The sequence below is a fragment of the Microtus ochrogaster genome, assembly GCF_000317375.1.
Source record: "Microtus ochrogaster isolate Prairie Vole_2 chromosome 14 unlocalized genomic scaffold, MicOch1.0 chr14_random_1, whole genome shotgun sequence".
NCBI classification, from domain to species: Eukaryota; Metazoa; Chordata; class Mammalia; order Rodentia; family Cricetidae; genus Microtus; species Microtus ochrogaster.
The window spans coordinates 19,222,042-19,235,792 of record NW_004949096.1 but is presented as its reverse complement, the minus strand read 5'-3'; the positions used below and the strand labels follow the sequence as shown (position 1 = coordinate 19,235,792).

Genomic DNA, 13,751 nt, shown 5'->3' with positions numbered 1-13,751 from the left:
GAACTCACAGAGATCCGCCTGCCTCTGCCTCCCGAGTGCTGGGATTAAAGGCGTGCGCCACCATCGCCCAGCGGATGCTGATAATCTTATGGGGACCTAAAGAAAATTTAGAATTATGATCAAGTCCTGACTGTAGTATCCTGTGAAGCTTAATCATCTCAGGGAGCAGTCTTGAATCTGTTCTGGATGTAGAACTCAGACATCTGGGCCATCTGTTCCTACCAGAGATTTCTCAGGTAGTCTTCCTTGATCAAACCTGATTTTTCTTTCTTTTTTTTTTGTTTGTTTTTTTTTTTTTGTTTGTTTGTTTTTTTCGAGACAGGGTTTCTCTGTGGCTTTGGAAAACCTGATTTTTCTTAACTCAGAATGAATCCACAGCCTCTTATTTTCTGTGGAAACAAACGCAAAACCTCTTCTCCAAAGTAACATATCTTTTGACTTCAATTTTGAAGTCAAGGCATTTACATAATATTTATGTTTTATTAATCCAGTTAACATTTATATTTAAATGTCTTTTAGCAGCTATTTCTCCTTCCTCAGTTGTCAAGCAATTCAAAGACAACATAATCATATATAGTATCAAGACTCTGTATTTTTCATCTTTACGTGACTTTATTTTAACCTTTGTTTCTTTTATTTTTACTTTTTGGCATTTTTGAGACAGGGTTTCTGTGTATCTTTGTCCTGGAACTCACAGAGCTCTGCCTGCCTCTGTCTCCCAAGTGCTGGGATTAAATGTGTGTGCTACCAGACCTTGAACTCACAGAGATCTGATTGCCTCTGCCTTCCAAGCCTTGGGATTAAAGACACGTGCCACCACACCTTGAATTTATAGAGGTCTGCCTGACTCACACCTTTAACCTCATCAGAGGCAGATGGATGTCTGTGAGTTCCAGACTAATCTGAGCTATATAGTGAGATCCAGGCCATCCAGAGTTAAATAGTAACACCCTGTCTCAAAAACAGTTTAGAAAAACAAGAAAGAAAAGAAAAAGAAATAAAAGGTTTGTGAGTTCGGCCGGGCGATGGTGGCGCACGCCTTTAATCCCAGCACTCAGGAGGCAGAGGCAGGCGGATCTCTGTGAGTTCGAGACCAGCCTGGTCTACAGAGCTAGTTCCAGGACAGGCTTCAAAGCTACAGAGAAACCCTGTCTCGAAAAACAAAAAACAAACAAACAAAAAAAAAAGGTTTGTGAGTTCAAGGATAGCCTTACCAGTGTAGGGAAACCTTGTCTAAAAAATTTTGTGTGGGGGTGTATGTGGGAAAGGCAGGGTTTTTCTGTGTAGTCTGGTTGTCCTGGAATTTGTTCTGTAGACAAAGCTGGCCTCGAACTCCTCAGAGATTCACTTGCCTCTGCCTCCCAAGGTCTGTACCACCACCACCCGGCCCTGGGTAAACTTTTTAATGCCAAGAAAAAATGAGGCTTTTATTCTACATATTTTCATATTGCCATGTCCCTTTTTCTTTGTAGAACTTAACATTGCCAATTAAGTTTATTTGTATGATTTTATGTTACTTTTAAGGGATTATAAAATTTGAGAGAAAAACATAAAGAAAAATTTATTTTCAAAGGACTCTATCTGTGGTTCCTAGCCACATTTACTTGGGCAGAGCATCATGGCAGGAGGAAGATATAGTAGAGGAGCTTCTTACCTCATAGCAGTTACAAAGCAGAGAATGAGAATAGATGCAAAGGGGCCAGGGCAAGGCATAGCACTCCCAGAATAAACCTCGAGGGACATGTCCTTCAGCTAGCTCCTGTTAAGTTTTCATAACCTCCCAAAATAGCCATATTATCTGGGTTCCCAGTATTCAACTCACAAGCCTATGATAGAGATTTCATAGTCAAACCATAACAGATTGCTGTTTTCTTTCTCTCCTGATGGAATGTAAACTCCACACATTGAGGTGGTATTAGTTTTTATCTATTAAATACCTGTTAAGTAAATTAATAATAATATAAATCCTCAATAGAGGTATCTGAAATTAAGTAACTAAATAGCAAGTTGTTGACTAAAGCTTGACAGTGTGAAGCTGACTAATCATCACATAGACAAGACCTCACATACTGGAAAGTGGGCAGTTCCATCAGGGTGGTTTCTGATCTTTCAGTTATCATGTCTTTTAATAGTAATAATACTCAAATATAAATTGAGAAACATTTGTAATGACTTGAGGGTTGTATTTTATTTTATTTTTTTTCTTTTCTTTTTTTCCCAAAATGAGGTTTCTTTGTGCAACAGTCCTGGCTGTCCTGGACTTTTGTAGACCAGACTGGCCTCAAACTCACAGATACCCTCCTGCTTCTGCCTCCCAATTGCTGGGATTAAAGGCATGCACCACCATTACCTGGCTGCACTTTATCTTTAAATTAAAAAAAAAAAATGTGTCTGCACCACATATATGGAACTCAGGGGAGAACATTGAAAAGGTTCTCTGTTTATTGTGAGATGAACGCAGGAATCAAACTAAGGTCACCAGACTTGTACAACAAGTGTCCTTGCTCACTGAGCCTCCTCTCTGGGCTGCTGTAGATTCTTAGATAGCCTTGGGAAAACATTCTTAAGGATATTGAAGCTGGGCATGGTGACATAGTGAGTTCCAGAGAGAAACCCTGTTTCAAAAACCAAAACCAAAACAAATTGTTTATTTACTACTCTTTTCTTGAAAATTTTCTGAATTTCTTTTTTTTTTATGTTTATTTATTTATTTATTATGTACACAATATTCTGTCTGTATGTATGCCTGCAGGCCAGAAGAGGGCACCAGACCCCATTACAGATGGTTGTGAGCCACCATGTGGTTGCTGGGAATTGAACTCAGAAACTTTGGAAGAGCAGGCAATGCTCTTAACCACTGAGCCATCTCTCCAGCCCCCTTTTCTCAACTTCTTTAACTCCTTTCTTTTTTAAGAAAAAGGGGTATCTTGTTCAAATTTTCTGGTGTGGAATATTCTTTTACTTCTCCAGATTATCACTGAATACTCTCAATAACCCTGTTTCAAAATGCTAATTTTCTTTTAGCTCTGGAAAGCAAGATTAAGTGGATATGAAGAGGCCCTGAAGATCTTCCAGAAAATAAAGGATGAAAAAAGCCCTGAATGGTCCAAATACTTAGGATTAATCAAAAAATTTGTCACTGATTCCAACGCAGTGGTTCAGTTGAAAGGACTAGAAGCTGCACTTGTCTATGTTGAAAATGCCCATGTTGCAGGAAAGTAAGTAGTTTCTTTCTTAATATTCTGTAAACATCTCTGTTTAGTGCTACATAGATAAATGGTTGTGTATTGTAGAGCCTCTACTATAGTTTTAAAATATTCTAGTAGTCTTTCTGTGTCTTTAATTAGTCTAAATAGTACATGAAGTCTCTAAAGTAGAATAAATGTTTATTTCCATGTGTTTGGGTACATGTGGACACCAGAGGACAACTTGTGGGAATGAGTTCTTTCATTGACCACTATGTGAGTACCAGAGATCGAACTTAGGTCCGCAGGCTTAACAGCAGGTATCTTCACATGCTGAGACATCCAGCTGCCCCTGATTGTCCTCTTGAAATTTTTAGATGAGGAGTTTTCAAAACTTGAAGTAACCTTAGTAACTTTTAGAAGTAGTTAATGTGAGGTCATTGTTAAGGACGTGTCAGAGCCTCACTGAAGACAGTGGGCATTATGGAAAACTTCTCTTGAAACTTAAGAGTCACTGAACTGGAGAGGTGGCTCAGTGTCTAAAAGCACTAACTGCTCTTCCTATTACCCACATGGCAGCTCACAACTATCTGTAATTCTGTAGATCTGACACCCTCACACAGACATACATGCAGGCAAAACAACAATGCACATAATAAAAAATAAATATTAAAATAATTAGTTAAAAAAACAAACTTACTAGGGTTTTTTTTGTTTGTTTTTTTACAATTTTGCTTTCCCCTTCAAGATCTTCTGTCTCTTGGGGCAGTGACCTCTACTCTGTGGTTCCTGGCCTATTTGACTTTAGATGTGGATGGCTTCCACTCATTCACTTTTCTATACTACCTAGTCTTTATGTTATCAGTGAGAAAGAACTTCTATATACAAACTGTTGAGACCTTTAATTATACAAAAAAGATGTGTTTACTTCAAAAACCATGCTAGTGAGCGTCGTCAGTTTGAGGAGTTTGACAGTTTGGTTAATGAGAACCAACAATAATAAAATGATCACTTTTATATTTCATTTTTCTTTTCATATTAGAAACTGCTTTTTTGACATGCTCCCTGTAGCCCTAACCTGTTTTGTTCCTCTTGCTCTGAGAATTATGTAATTACAAGGCATTCACTGCAGTAAAGTTACTACAGTGTTCTGCTAAGAAGTTGAGGAGTCTTTCCTTATTAAAGATATGTTCCCCCATTGTGTAAATAAATTGTCTTAAAAATGTCTAAAATAGCGTCAGTATTTGAAAAAGCAAGCATTCTATAATCCTGTTACTAGCCCAAAAGACCAGCTTTCAGTGTTACCCCCCCAGGGGTCAAAAAAACCTCCACAGTGTAGCAAAATTGAACTTAAGAGTTTTCTGTCTGAGTAGTAAAGACTCAAATACATGATATGAGGGTCATTTTCTTTTATTATTCTGCAGCTCTAATTCCCTTGCTATAACTGTCTTCTAATTCTCATTAGTCCATTCATTTTTCTGTTTCAGTTCTCTCTTGCTTCTTTGTTCACCTAGCTTAAATACATTTCTTTTTTTACAGGAGGCTTGAGGCAATAAGAAAAAAGTTATAAGAATTACATCTCATTGGTCATAGCACAGTCCTTGGGGAAACAATAAGGACAGAGGCATTTACCACACAAGGTTTCAAGGTTTCTAGTTTAATACTGACCAGAGGCCCGGGGCATAGTGCCTGATGAGACAAGCTGCAAGACATAGGTCTTTACCAGCCAGACTAGGCACACAAAGAATTGGCATGATTTTTTAGGTTGCTTTCTGTTAATAATCTTGGTTAGATATCTGCAACTCTGACTGTGTGCATATCTATAAAATTTTTAACTTACGGTCCATTTACATAAACATTCATTCTAGTTTGAACTTTCTCTGAGATAAAAAATGAACTAATTGTGTGTAGTTTGAGTAAATAGAACAAAGCAGTCTTTTAAGTGTCTTTACATTTCTCTTGGGACAATAGATTTAGTTATGAAGCATATCATAGTATATATTCTATACATCAAAATTATACAGCTTAATGAGAAGTCATCTTCCTGACCACCCACAGATATATGTGCCCATAAGATTGAGATGCAATCATGAGATTACATATCGCATCATATGCAATTATACACTACAGTGTAGGTATTGGGGAGACACTGTAGCTGCTTTTGTACATGTGAGATTACAGACAGAAGCAACAGTTTCCAGAGTTGATGGTCCCACAGGCCTTTCCCAGATGGGATTTTCCTCTATCAGAGAACCATTCCTCTGGGGGATTGACATCTGAACACTAGTTGTCACCTGCTGCAACTCCCACAGCCTCTGACGTAATTCTGTATGTGTATGTGTATGTTTGTATAACCTCATGTAAGACAGGCTGTACACACACTCTAAAGAAGGTCTGTAAGGATAGATGTAGTTTCTCTGTATCATAAGGTTGCAAGAAATGGCTAGGCAGTCATGGCTTAGGCTTTTAATCCCAGCACTCAGGAGGCACAAGTAGATGGATCTCTGTAAGTTCAAGGCCAACCTGGTCTACAAAGTGAGTTCCAGGACAGCCAGAGTTGTTACTGTGTCAAAAAAAAAACAAAACCCTATGTCAAAAAACAAAACCCTGTGTCAAAAAACAAAAACAAACAAGATTGTAAGGAGTATTTAAGGAAAGTTTTTTGGTTTTTTTTTTTTGGTTTTTTTTTTTTTTTGGTTTTTCGAGACAGGGTTTCTCTGTAGCTTTGGAGCCTGTCCTGGAACCAGCTCTGTAGACCAGGCTGGTCTTGAACTCACAGAGATCCGCCTGCCTCTGCCTCCCAAGTGCTGGGATTAAAGGCGTGCGCCACCACCGCCTGGCTTAAGGAAAGTTTTTAATTGAATTTTCTACACTTACAAAATGAAATTATAGTGAGGTATGTCTTTTGTGAATTATTTACAGTTTATCTCTTTTTATTTAAACATCCTTGTGTGTGGCATTTACAGAACCACTGGAGAAGTTGTATCAGGTGTTGTAAGTAAAGTCTTCAACCAACCTAAAGCCAAAGCCAAGGAGTTGGGCATAGAGATTTGCCTCATGTACATAGAGATTGAAAAAGGAGAGTCTGTACAAGAAGAGCTCTTAAAGGGCCTGGATAATAAGAACCCCAAGATCATAGTGGCCTGTACAGAAACACTAAGGAAAGCCTTAAGGTAAGTTTTAGTTCTTTTAATATGCCGACTGAATTTGAGCTCCAGATATAAACAGAAATGGGGACTGTTGAACTTGTAATTTCATCCTTCAGGCATGTTGTTAGGTTATTTGCTCTAAATTCCTTCCCACTGAAAGTGAGCAGGGAACATTGCCGTCTTATTTGAGAATTGTCTTTTTTGTAGAAAAGCATTCCTAATATTTTTAAGCAGTTTTCTCTTACTAGCTTCTAGAATAAACTTAAGTTAGCTATAAAGACATATTTGTATGGGTGTGTGGGGCAAACCTTTGTTTGAGGCCTTTTTGGTAAACATCAAAAATAAATTGTTCTACAGTCGATCTGATATAAAAATAATAATAACTTATATATGCTCTGTGTTCAGTCCTAGAATTCTTACTGAACACTGAATTTCTTTATACATTTACTGCCCTTTCAGAGATGAGTGGCTAAGATTTGGTAGAGTGTTCTGACTTTGGTATATCAGTAATTCTGATTAAGTAGACTTAGGTCCTCCTCTTCTTCAGTAGGAGGAGTATCATTTAGTTACATCTCAAATCTAGGCAATTCTTCAGTCTCATATCCTGTCTCCAATTATTGTCCAATGTTAGCTACTTTAGAAAGTGTACTAATGAATTCTCAGGATGAAGATCGTTCCTTGGCAATACTTTTAATTTGGTTTATGACTCACATCTTTGAGACAGTTGTCTTAACATGTTTATTTTATATGAAAGTATCTGCATTCTTGAATTTTGTTTAACTTTCCTTGACTTATGTTCTCTTTTGATTGATTTTATCTAGATTTTTGTGTGATAAAAATTTCCTTTTTTAAGTTAAATTATATTTATTAATGCATGTGTATACAATGCATGACCGGGAGTGCGTCACAAGAGTGCCAGGGCATCAGGGACAACTTTTAAGGAGTCAATTTTCAGGTCAGGCAAATGCTTTAAACCCACTGGCACATCTTACTTTTACATCCCAGTAAAAGTTTCTTTATATCCATTCTTTTGTGCTATATATAGTAAACATGTGGAGTTTTGACTTTTGTCTTCGTTTTGCTTTCAAGACAGGGTCTCTCCCCTTAGCCCAAGATGGTCTTAGACTCATGGCATCTCTTCTACCTCTGTCTCTGAAGTGCCAAGATTACAAGCATAAATCACCATACTTGGCAGAATGTGTAAATAATTGTCTCATTTTTGCCATTTTAGAAAGTTATCAAATTAAGCCACAAGCACTAACTACTCTAGATATTGCCAGCCTGCCCTCAATTGTGTGCTCAATAAAGTGTTCTTTCTTTCTTTTTTTTTTTTTCTTTTTTAAAAAAAAAGGGCTGTAGAAATGGCTCAGAGGTTAAGAGCACTGGCTGTTCTTCCAGAGGTCCTGAGTTCAATTCCCAGCAACCACATGGTTGCTCACAACCATCTATAATGAGAGCTGTATGTGCCAAAAGAACATTGTATGCATAATAAATAAATGCTTTTTTTTTTAAAAAAAAAAAAGTAGAATAAGAAATTTAATGAATTTGCAGACTCTGCTTATACCACTAGATTTTTTGTTCTAATCTTTTATGTGTTTTATCTGTATGTATGTATGTGTACTATGTATATTATACTGCTTTTAAATTAAGAATTTCTGTTTTATATACGTATATACTATAGTAATTTTACCTTTACACTGACTAGGAGAATAAGGATAGGAAAGTAAGTTCTGTTTATATCCTTTATATAATCATTATTTGCAGTATTGTATAGTCATTATTATTTTCAGTGTCTAGGGAAAAGAAATCTGGGAACTCCCATGTCCTAGAAAAGCATACTCTAGCCTTCTTATTGATGGTGATGAGCTGTAGTCTACCTTTGTAATTGTTGTGGGTTTTTTCCCTAAAGTGTTTCAGAATGTGAAGACGACACTGCTTGTTTCAAGGTGCCATGGCCTCCTAGAGCTATCATTAGTGACAGCTTTAGGAGGCAAAAAAACCATTCTGTCATCCCTACAACAGGTTTTTGTTTTTTGTTCTGTTTTGGGTTCTTTTTTTTTTGTGGGGGGGGTTGCGGTTGAGACAGGTTTCTCTGTAGCTTTGGAGTCTGTCCTGAAACTGGCTCTCTAGACTAGGCTAGCCTCGAACTCACAGAGATCCACCTGCCCTGCCTCCCAAGTGCTGGGATTAAAGGTGTATGCTCTACCTCCCGGCTCCTACAACAGGCTTATAGAGACCTTTTTTTTTTTTTTTTTTTTTTTTTTACTTTTAAACTTTCATTTTTTCTTTCATTTTTAGTGTTTTTGATCAAGGACTCAGGTAGCTCCTGCTTGCCTGAAACTTGCTATGTAGCTGAGGATGACCATGATCCTCCTCCTCCTCCTCCCTCTCAAGTACTAAAATTACAGGTGTGTGCTAAGATGCCTAACTTTTTTGTTTACTATCAAAATTAGGTTTTGTTTTGTTCATGTATCTATTTTCCATGTGGACGTGCTTCATCTCTTTTATTCTATCTTTTAAAAATGGGTCATGATAGAGAAACAAAAATGCATTAGATGAAACCATTACAATGTATTTCTTTTGTTCATTTGTTTATCACTAGTACTGGGAATTTTATCCAGAATGTCACATGTTAGACAAATGTTTTACCACTGACATACATTCCCATCCAGAAATAGTAATGTAAGAAAGCATCTGCCTTTTGTTGTCTGTACTTGAGGAATATGTAAAAGATCTTGAGTATTAGTTCTTCAGGCACCAAGTTAAATAATTCTCAAAAAAAAAAAGTGATTTAAGAGCACTATAATTTCTCATCTGTCCTTTAGTCTTGTAGGTCAGCTAAACTAAGATAAAAATGTTATTTTTCTAATAATATGAAGTAATTGTGTTCCTTTATTTGTGGGTGTGGGGCTGGAGAAATAGCTCAGCGGTGAAGAGAACTTGGTTCTCGTGCAGATGACTAGGTTCAGTTCCCAGCACCGACATGGTATCTTACAGATATCCATAATTCCAGTCCTAGGAAATCTGACACTCTTCTCATATCCTTAGGCATTAAACACACACATGGTATAAATTATACATGCAGGCAAAACACTCATACACATAAAAATAAAATAGATCTGAAAGAGTACTTTTTATTTTGTTCATTTTGTTCTCTACTTTGAAACAGTCTCACTGTTTAGTCCAAACTGGCCTAGAAATTTCTATGTAGCCCAAGCTGGCCTCAGATTCTTGATTTTTCCTATTAATATGTGATTACAGGTGTGACCCACCACACATGATTTTTAAAGTCCATTTTAGAGAAAATCTTAGAGATCTATTTATTTTCCTGTTATGCTATCTAAATAATGATGACATTGGCATTTATGCCCTGGCAATGCTGAAGCATTCATGGGCAACTTGTATATGGCGATTGTATTGAACTTGTTCATGTTGGGTTTCATGGTCTACGCTGATGAGGACGACTGACCAAGTCTCTTACTTCTATATGATGATACCTTTTTGAAAATCACTTTCTGGGGAAAGAATTTAACATTTTAATCTGTAGTATGCTGTAATATATATTGCTGAGCAATTTTATTACATTTGTGAAAGTGAGATATATTACATACAAGTTAATAGTATATTTTAACTAATTATAGTAGGTACTATCACATGAAGTCTTAGCACTTGGGATGCTATGACAGGAGAATCACCAAAAGTGCCCTAGGCTTCAGAGTGAGAATCTTTCTTAAAACTAAATAAGTGAAAGACCCAAATATATTTGAATCCTATTACTCATTCTGAAATTCAATATTTTATAACTGAATCCTTCCTGTTCCAGAATTTGCTATTCATAAGTGTTAAGAATAAGATCAGGCCGGGTGATGGTGGCACACATCTTTAATTGCAGTATTTGGGAGCGAGAGGCAGGTGAATGGCTGTGAGTTCAAGGCTGGCCTGGTCTACAGAGGGAGTTACTGCTAGGGCTATTACATAGAGAAGCCCTGTCTTGATAAACCAAAAATGAAAAAGAAAAAAACAAGCACACAGAAAAAACCAGAAAGCTAATATTAGAACTGAGTATGTTGGTATACATCTGTAGTCATAGCATTTGGAAGCTGAGATGGGAAGATCATGAGTTTGAGGCTAGCAACACTCAATCTCAACACTAATATTGGTCAAAAGTCAGAATGCAAACATTTCCCAAGGGGTGGGGAGAAGAAAGAGTTAAATGGATACAGGGTTGTTTTAGTTTGCTGTTATTGTGAAGAGACACCATGACCAAATCAACTTCTAAAAGAAAGCATTAAATGGGAGCTTGCTTATATTTTTAAATGATGAGTCCATGATCTTCATGATGGGGAGCAGGGCAGGCATGGAGAGAGATTTGTGGAGGGAACCTGGTGTCAAAGCCCACCCCCAGTGACACACTTTCTGTTTGGCCATTCTCATTCAAACCACTACAGAGGTACATTATGTTAGTTGAAAAGTCAGAAATGAGATATATTCATTGCTATAACTCAAGCCTATCTTTGGTTATTAGAAAATTGATTTGAAAAATGTTAATATTATTTTTTGCTTTAGACACTAAATAATCTTAAGAATGATAGCTAAATATTCTTTGTATATGTAGATATGGATGGATAGATGGATGGATGGACGGATGGACGGACGGACGGACGGACGGACGGACGGATGGATGGATGGCTGTGAATCCCATTTGTTACCTTAAGGATAATTTAACCTATTAATATGTGATTGATTTGTTTTGAGACAGGATCTCTTTATATAACCCTGGCTGTCTTAGAACTCACCATATAGACCAGGCTGGCCTTGAACTCACAGAGACCCTTTCTCTACCTCCTGAGCTGGGACTGCAGGTGTTTGTCACCACAGTGGGTGCCATATATGATTTGGAGCTATACATGCTCAATGAAACATGACATGTTGACAGTTTTTCCCCAAATTTTTCACTTGCAGTGAATTTGGTTCCAAAATCATCTTACTTAAGCCAATTATTAAAGTATTGCCAAAACTGTTTGAATCTCGAGACAAGGCTGTACGGGATGAAGCCAAACTAATTGCTGTAGAGATTTATCGATGGATTCGAGATGCCCTGAGACACCCATTACAAAATATAAATTCTGTCCAGGTAAGGCACAGATTTCTTTGGTCATTTTTGCATAAGGGTAATATAGAGATACTTTGTAATTGTTAATATTCTATCCTTACACATACTTATTTTTTATTTTTAAGATTTAAATAAGTTAAATTCCTGAGCATAGACTTTTGCTGTTACTGTCTATTTCTCTGTCTCTCTGCTAGGGAGCAAGTCCTGAGTCTTGTGCATATTAAACAAAACTAGGTTTTGTTTTATTCAGGTGTTATGAAACATTTCTGCCCTTGGACCCCAGTCTACTAGCATTAGCCTATAGCAGTTTAGAAGATCCCTGTATGGTTATGTGGAGGAGCAGGGCTCCTGTATCTGGATGAAAAAGTTCTATCACATAGTTAGTTTTTGAGCTCTTTTGATAATATAGCATATTCGAATTTGTAAACTAGTGATAGTGTTTTAAAATAATAGATTTGGGGAGCTAAGGAGATGTTTCAGAGGTTAAGGGCATTTGCAGCTCTTCCAGAGTTAGCCCCTGCATAGCTGTTTAAAATTCTTTGTGACTCTAGTTCCAGGTGACCTTCTGGCCTCTGCACTCACCAGACACACAAAGAAGTACACTTGCATGCTTGAAGGCAAAACACTCATACGTAAAAAAGAAATTTTTCTTAAAAAGATTTTTATTTTTAGTGCTTAAACATAAATCTTCAGTATGGTAATGTCAGTTGATTTGACTTATGCTACAAAATACAGCTTCTATTTGTCTTTTATTAGTTTCCCTATTAGTACCTTGTAAACAGCAAGTGAGTTCTAATATATCAGTAAGAGTACAAGCATTATGTTCTCTAACAGTGGGATATAAATTTAAAAACGTTAAGATATTTTGTTAATGCTTGCAGTTGAAAGAATTAGAAGAAGAATGGGTCAAGCTGCCAACGGGTGCTCCTAAACCAAGTCGGTTTCTCCGTTCCCAACAAGAACTAGAAGCTAAACTGGAACAGCAGCAGTCGGCTGGCGGAGATGCAGAGGGAGGTGAGACAGTTTTAACACAGTCTCTATGAGAATGAGTGAGAATTATTGCTGCCACAACAAATCATATTCACTAGGCATCTCTTAGAGAACCGCTTTTAGTTACTGAATAACTCTAGTCTCTTTTCTATAACAATTTCATCGTGGGAGATGAGATGGATCAGCCAGTGGCAAGAGCATTTACTGCTCTTTGAGAGGACCCAGGTTTGATTCCCATCACTCCCATGGTGACTCAACCCATCTATACTTCCATTTCCAGGGAATCTAACCCTCTCTTGTCCTCCTTGGGCACTGCATGCACGTATGCACATAGTGCACCGACATCTATTCAGGCAAAACAGTCATATGTATGAAATAAATTTTAAAAAACTTATCAGAGATTATGAAAAGGTAACTGGTAAATAAGACTATTTTATTTTGGTATGTGTGTGTGTGTCTGTCTGTCAGAGAGAGAGAGAGCGTGAGCGCGAGAGCGAGAGCAGGGGCGCGGGTGGGTACTCATATGACAGTACATGAATAGAGGCTAGAAGACAACCTTCAGTTGTTGGTCTTCACCTTTCCACTTTTTTTAAAAAAGTTACTATTTTTAAATTACTTTAGTTTTTGGTGTGTGTGTGTGTGTGTGTCTGTCTGTCTGTCTGTCTGTCTGTCCCTGAGAGTATATGCCACATGTGTGTTGGTACCAGAAATAGTTGTCAGATTTTATGAAATGGAACTTAAAGTCAATTATGATCTACCCACTGTGGGTGTAGGGAACTGAACTTGGGTCCCCAGCAAAAGCAGCAAGCACTCTAAACTGCTGAGCCAGCAGCCTACCTGGTTTTAAGGCTCAGTCTCTTCAGCCAGGCAAGTGGCCCATGAGCTTCTCGTATCTCAGCCTTCCATCTCCCTAGGTGCTGAGATTACAGGTGCTTGTAGGACTGAGTCTGGCTCAGGTCATCAAGCTGATACAGCAAATGCTTTTGCCCACTGAGTCATTTACCCATCTCAAAAAAAAAAAGTTTTTAAGTTCTATTTTGTTTTCTCTTCAAAGATGGTGATGATGGTGATGAGGCACCACAGATAGATGCTTATGAGCTTTTGGAAGCAGTAGAGATCCTTTCCAAACTTCCCAAAGACTTTTATGACAAAATTGTAAGTAATGCTTAAATTTCTTTATTTTATTTTTTTAAATAATAACTTAGGTAAAATTAGAGAATGTTCTTCTGAGCCCTTGCTTGGTATACCTCCCCACTTCTTTTTTTTTTTTTTTTTGGTTTTTCGAGACAGGGTTTCTCTGTGGCTTTGGAGCCT

At 37.5% G+C, this 13,751-nt stretch overlaps 1 protein-coding gene across 3 annotated transcripts in view; it reads left to right on the top strand.

The window, feature by feature from the left end:
- Positions 1-13,751, top strand: part of Ckap5 (cytoskeleton associated protein 5) — a 97,114-nt gene that overhangs the window by 25,368 nt on the left and 57,995 nt on the right. For all 3 annotated transcript variants that reach the window (XM_026787679.1, XM_005364158.2, XM_026787680.1), the window contains exons 3-7: positions 3,025-3,218; positions 6,152-6,358; positions 11,297-11,468; positions 12,329-12,461; positions 13,492-13,592. In XM_026787679.1, coding sequence (XP_026643480.1) covers positions 3,025-3,218; positions 6,152-6,358; positions 11,297-11,468; positions 12,329-12,461; positions 13,492-13,592 — 807 coding nt within the window. The remainder of the gene's footprint in view (positions 1-3,024; positions 3,219-6,151; positions 6,359-11,296; positions 11,469-12,328; positions 12,462-13,491; positions 13,593-13,751) is intronic.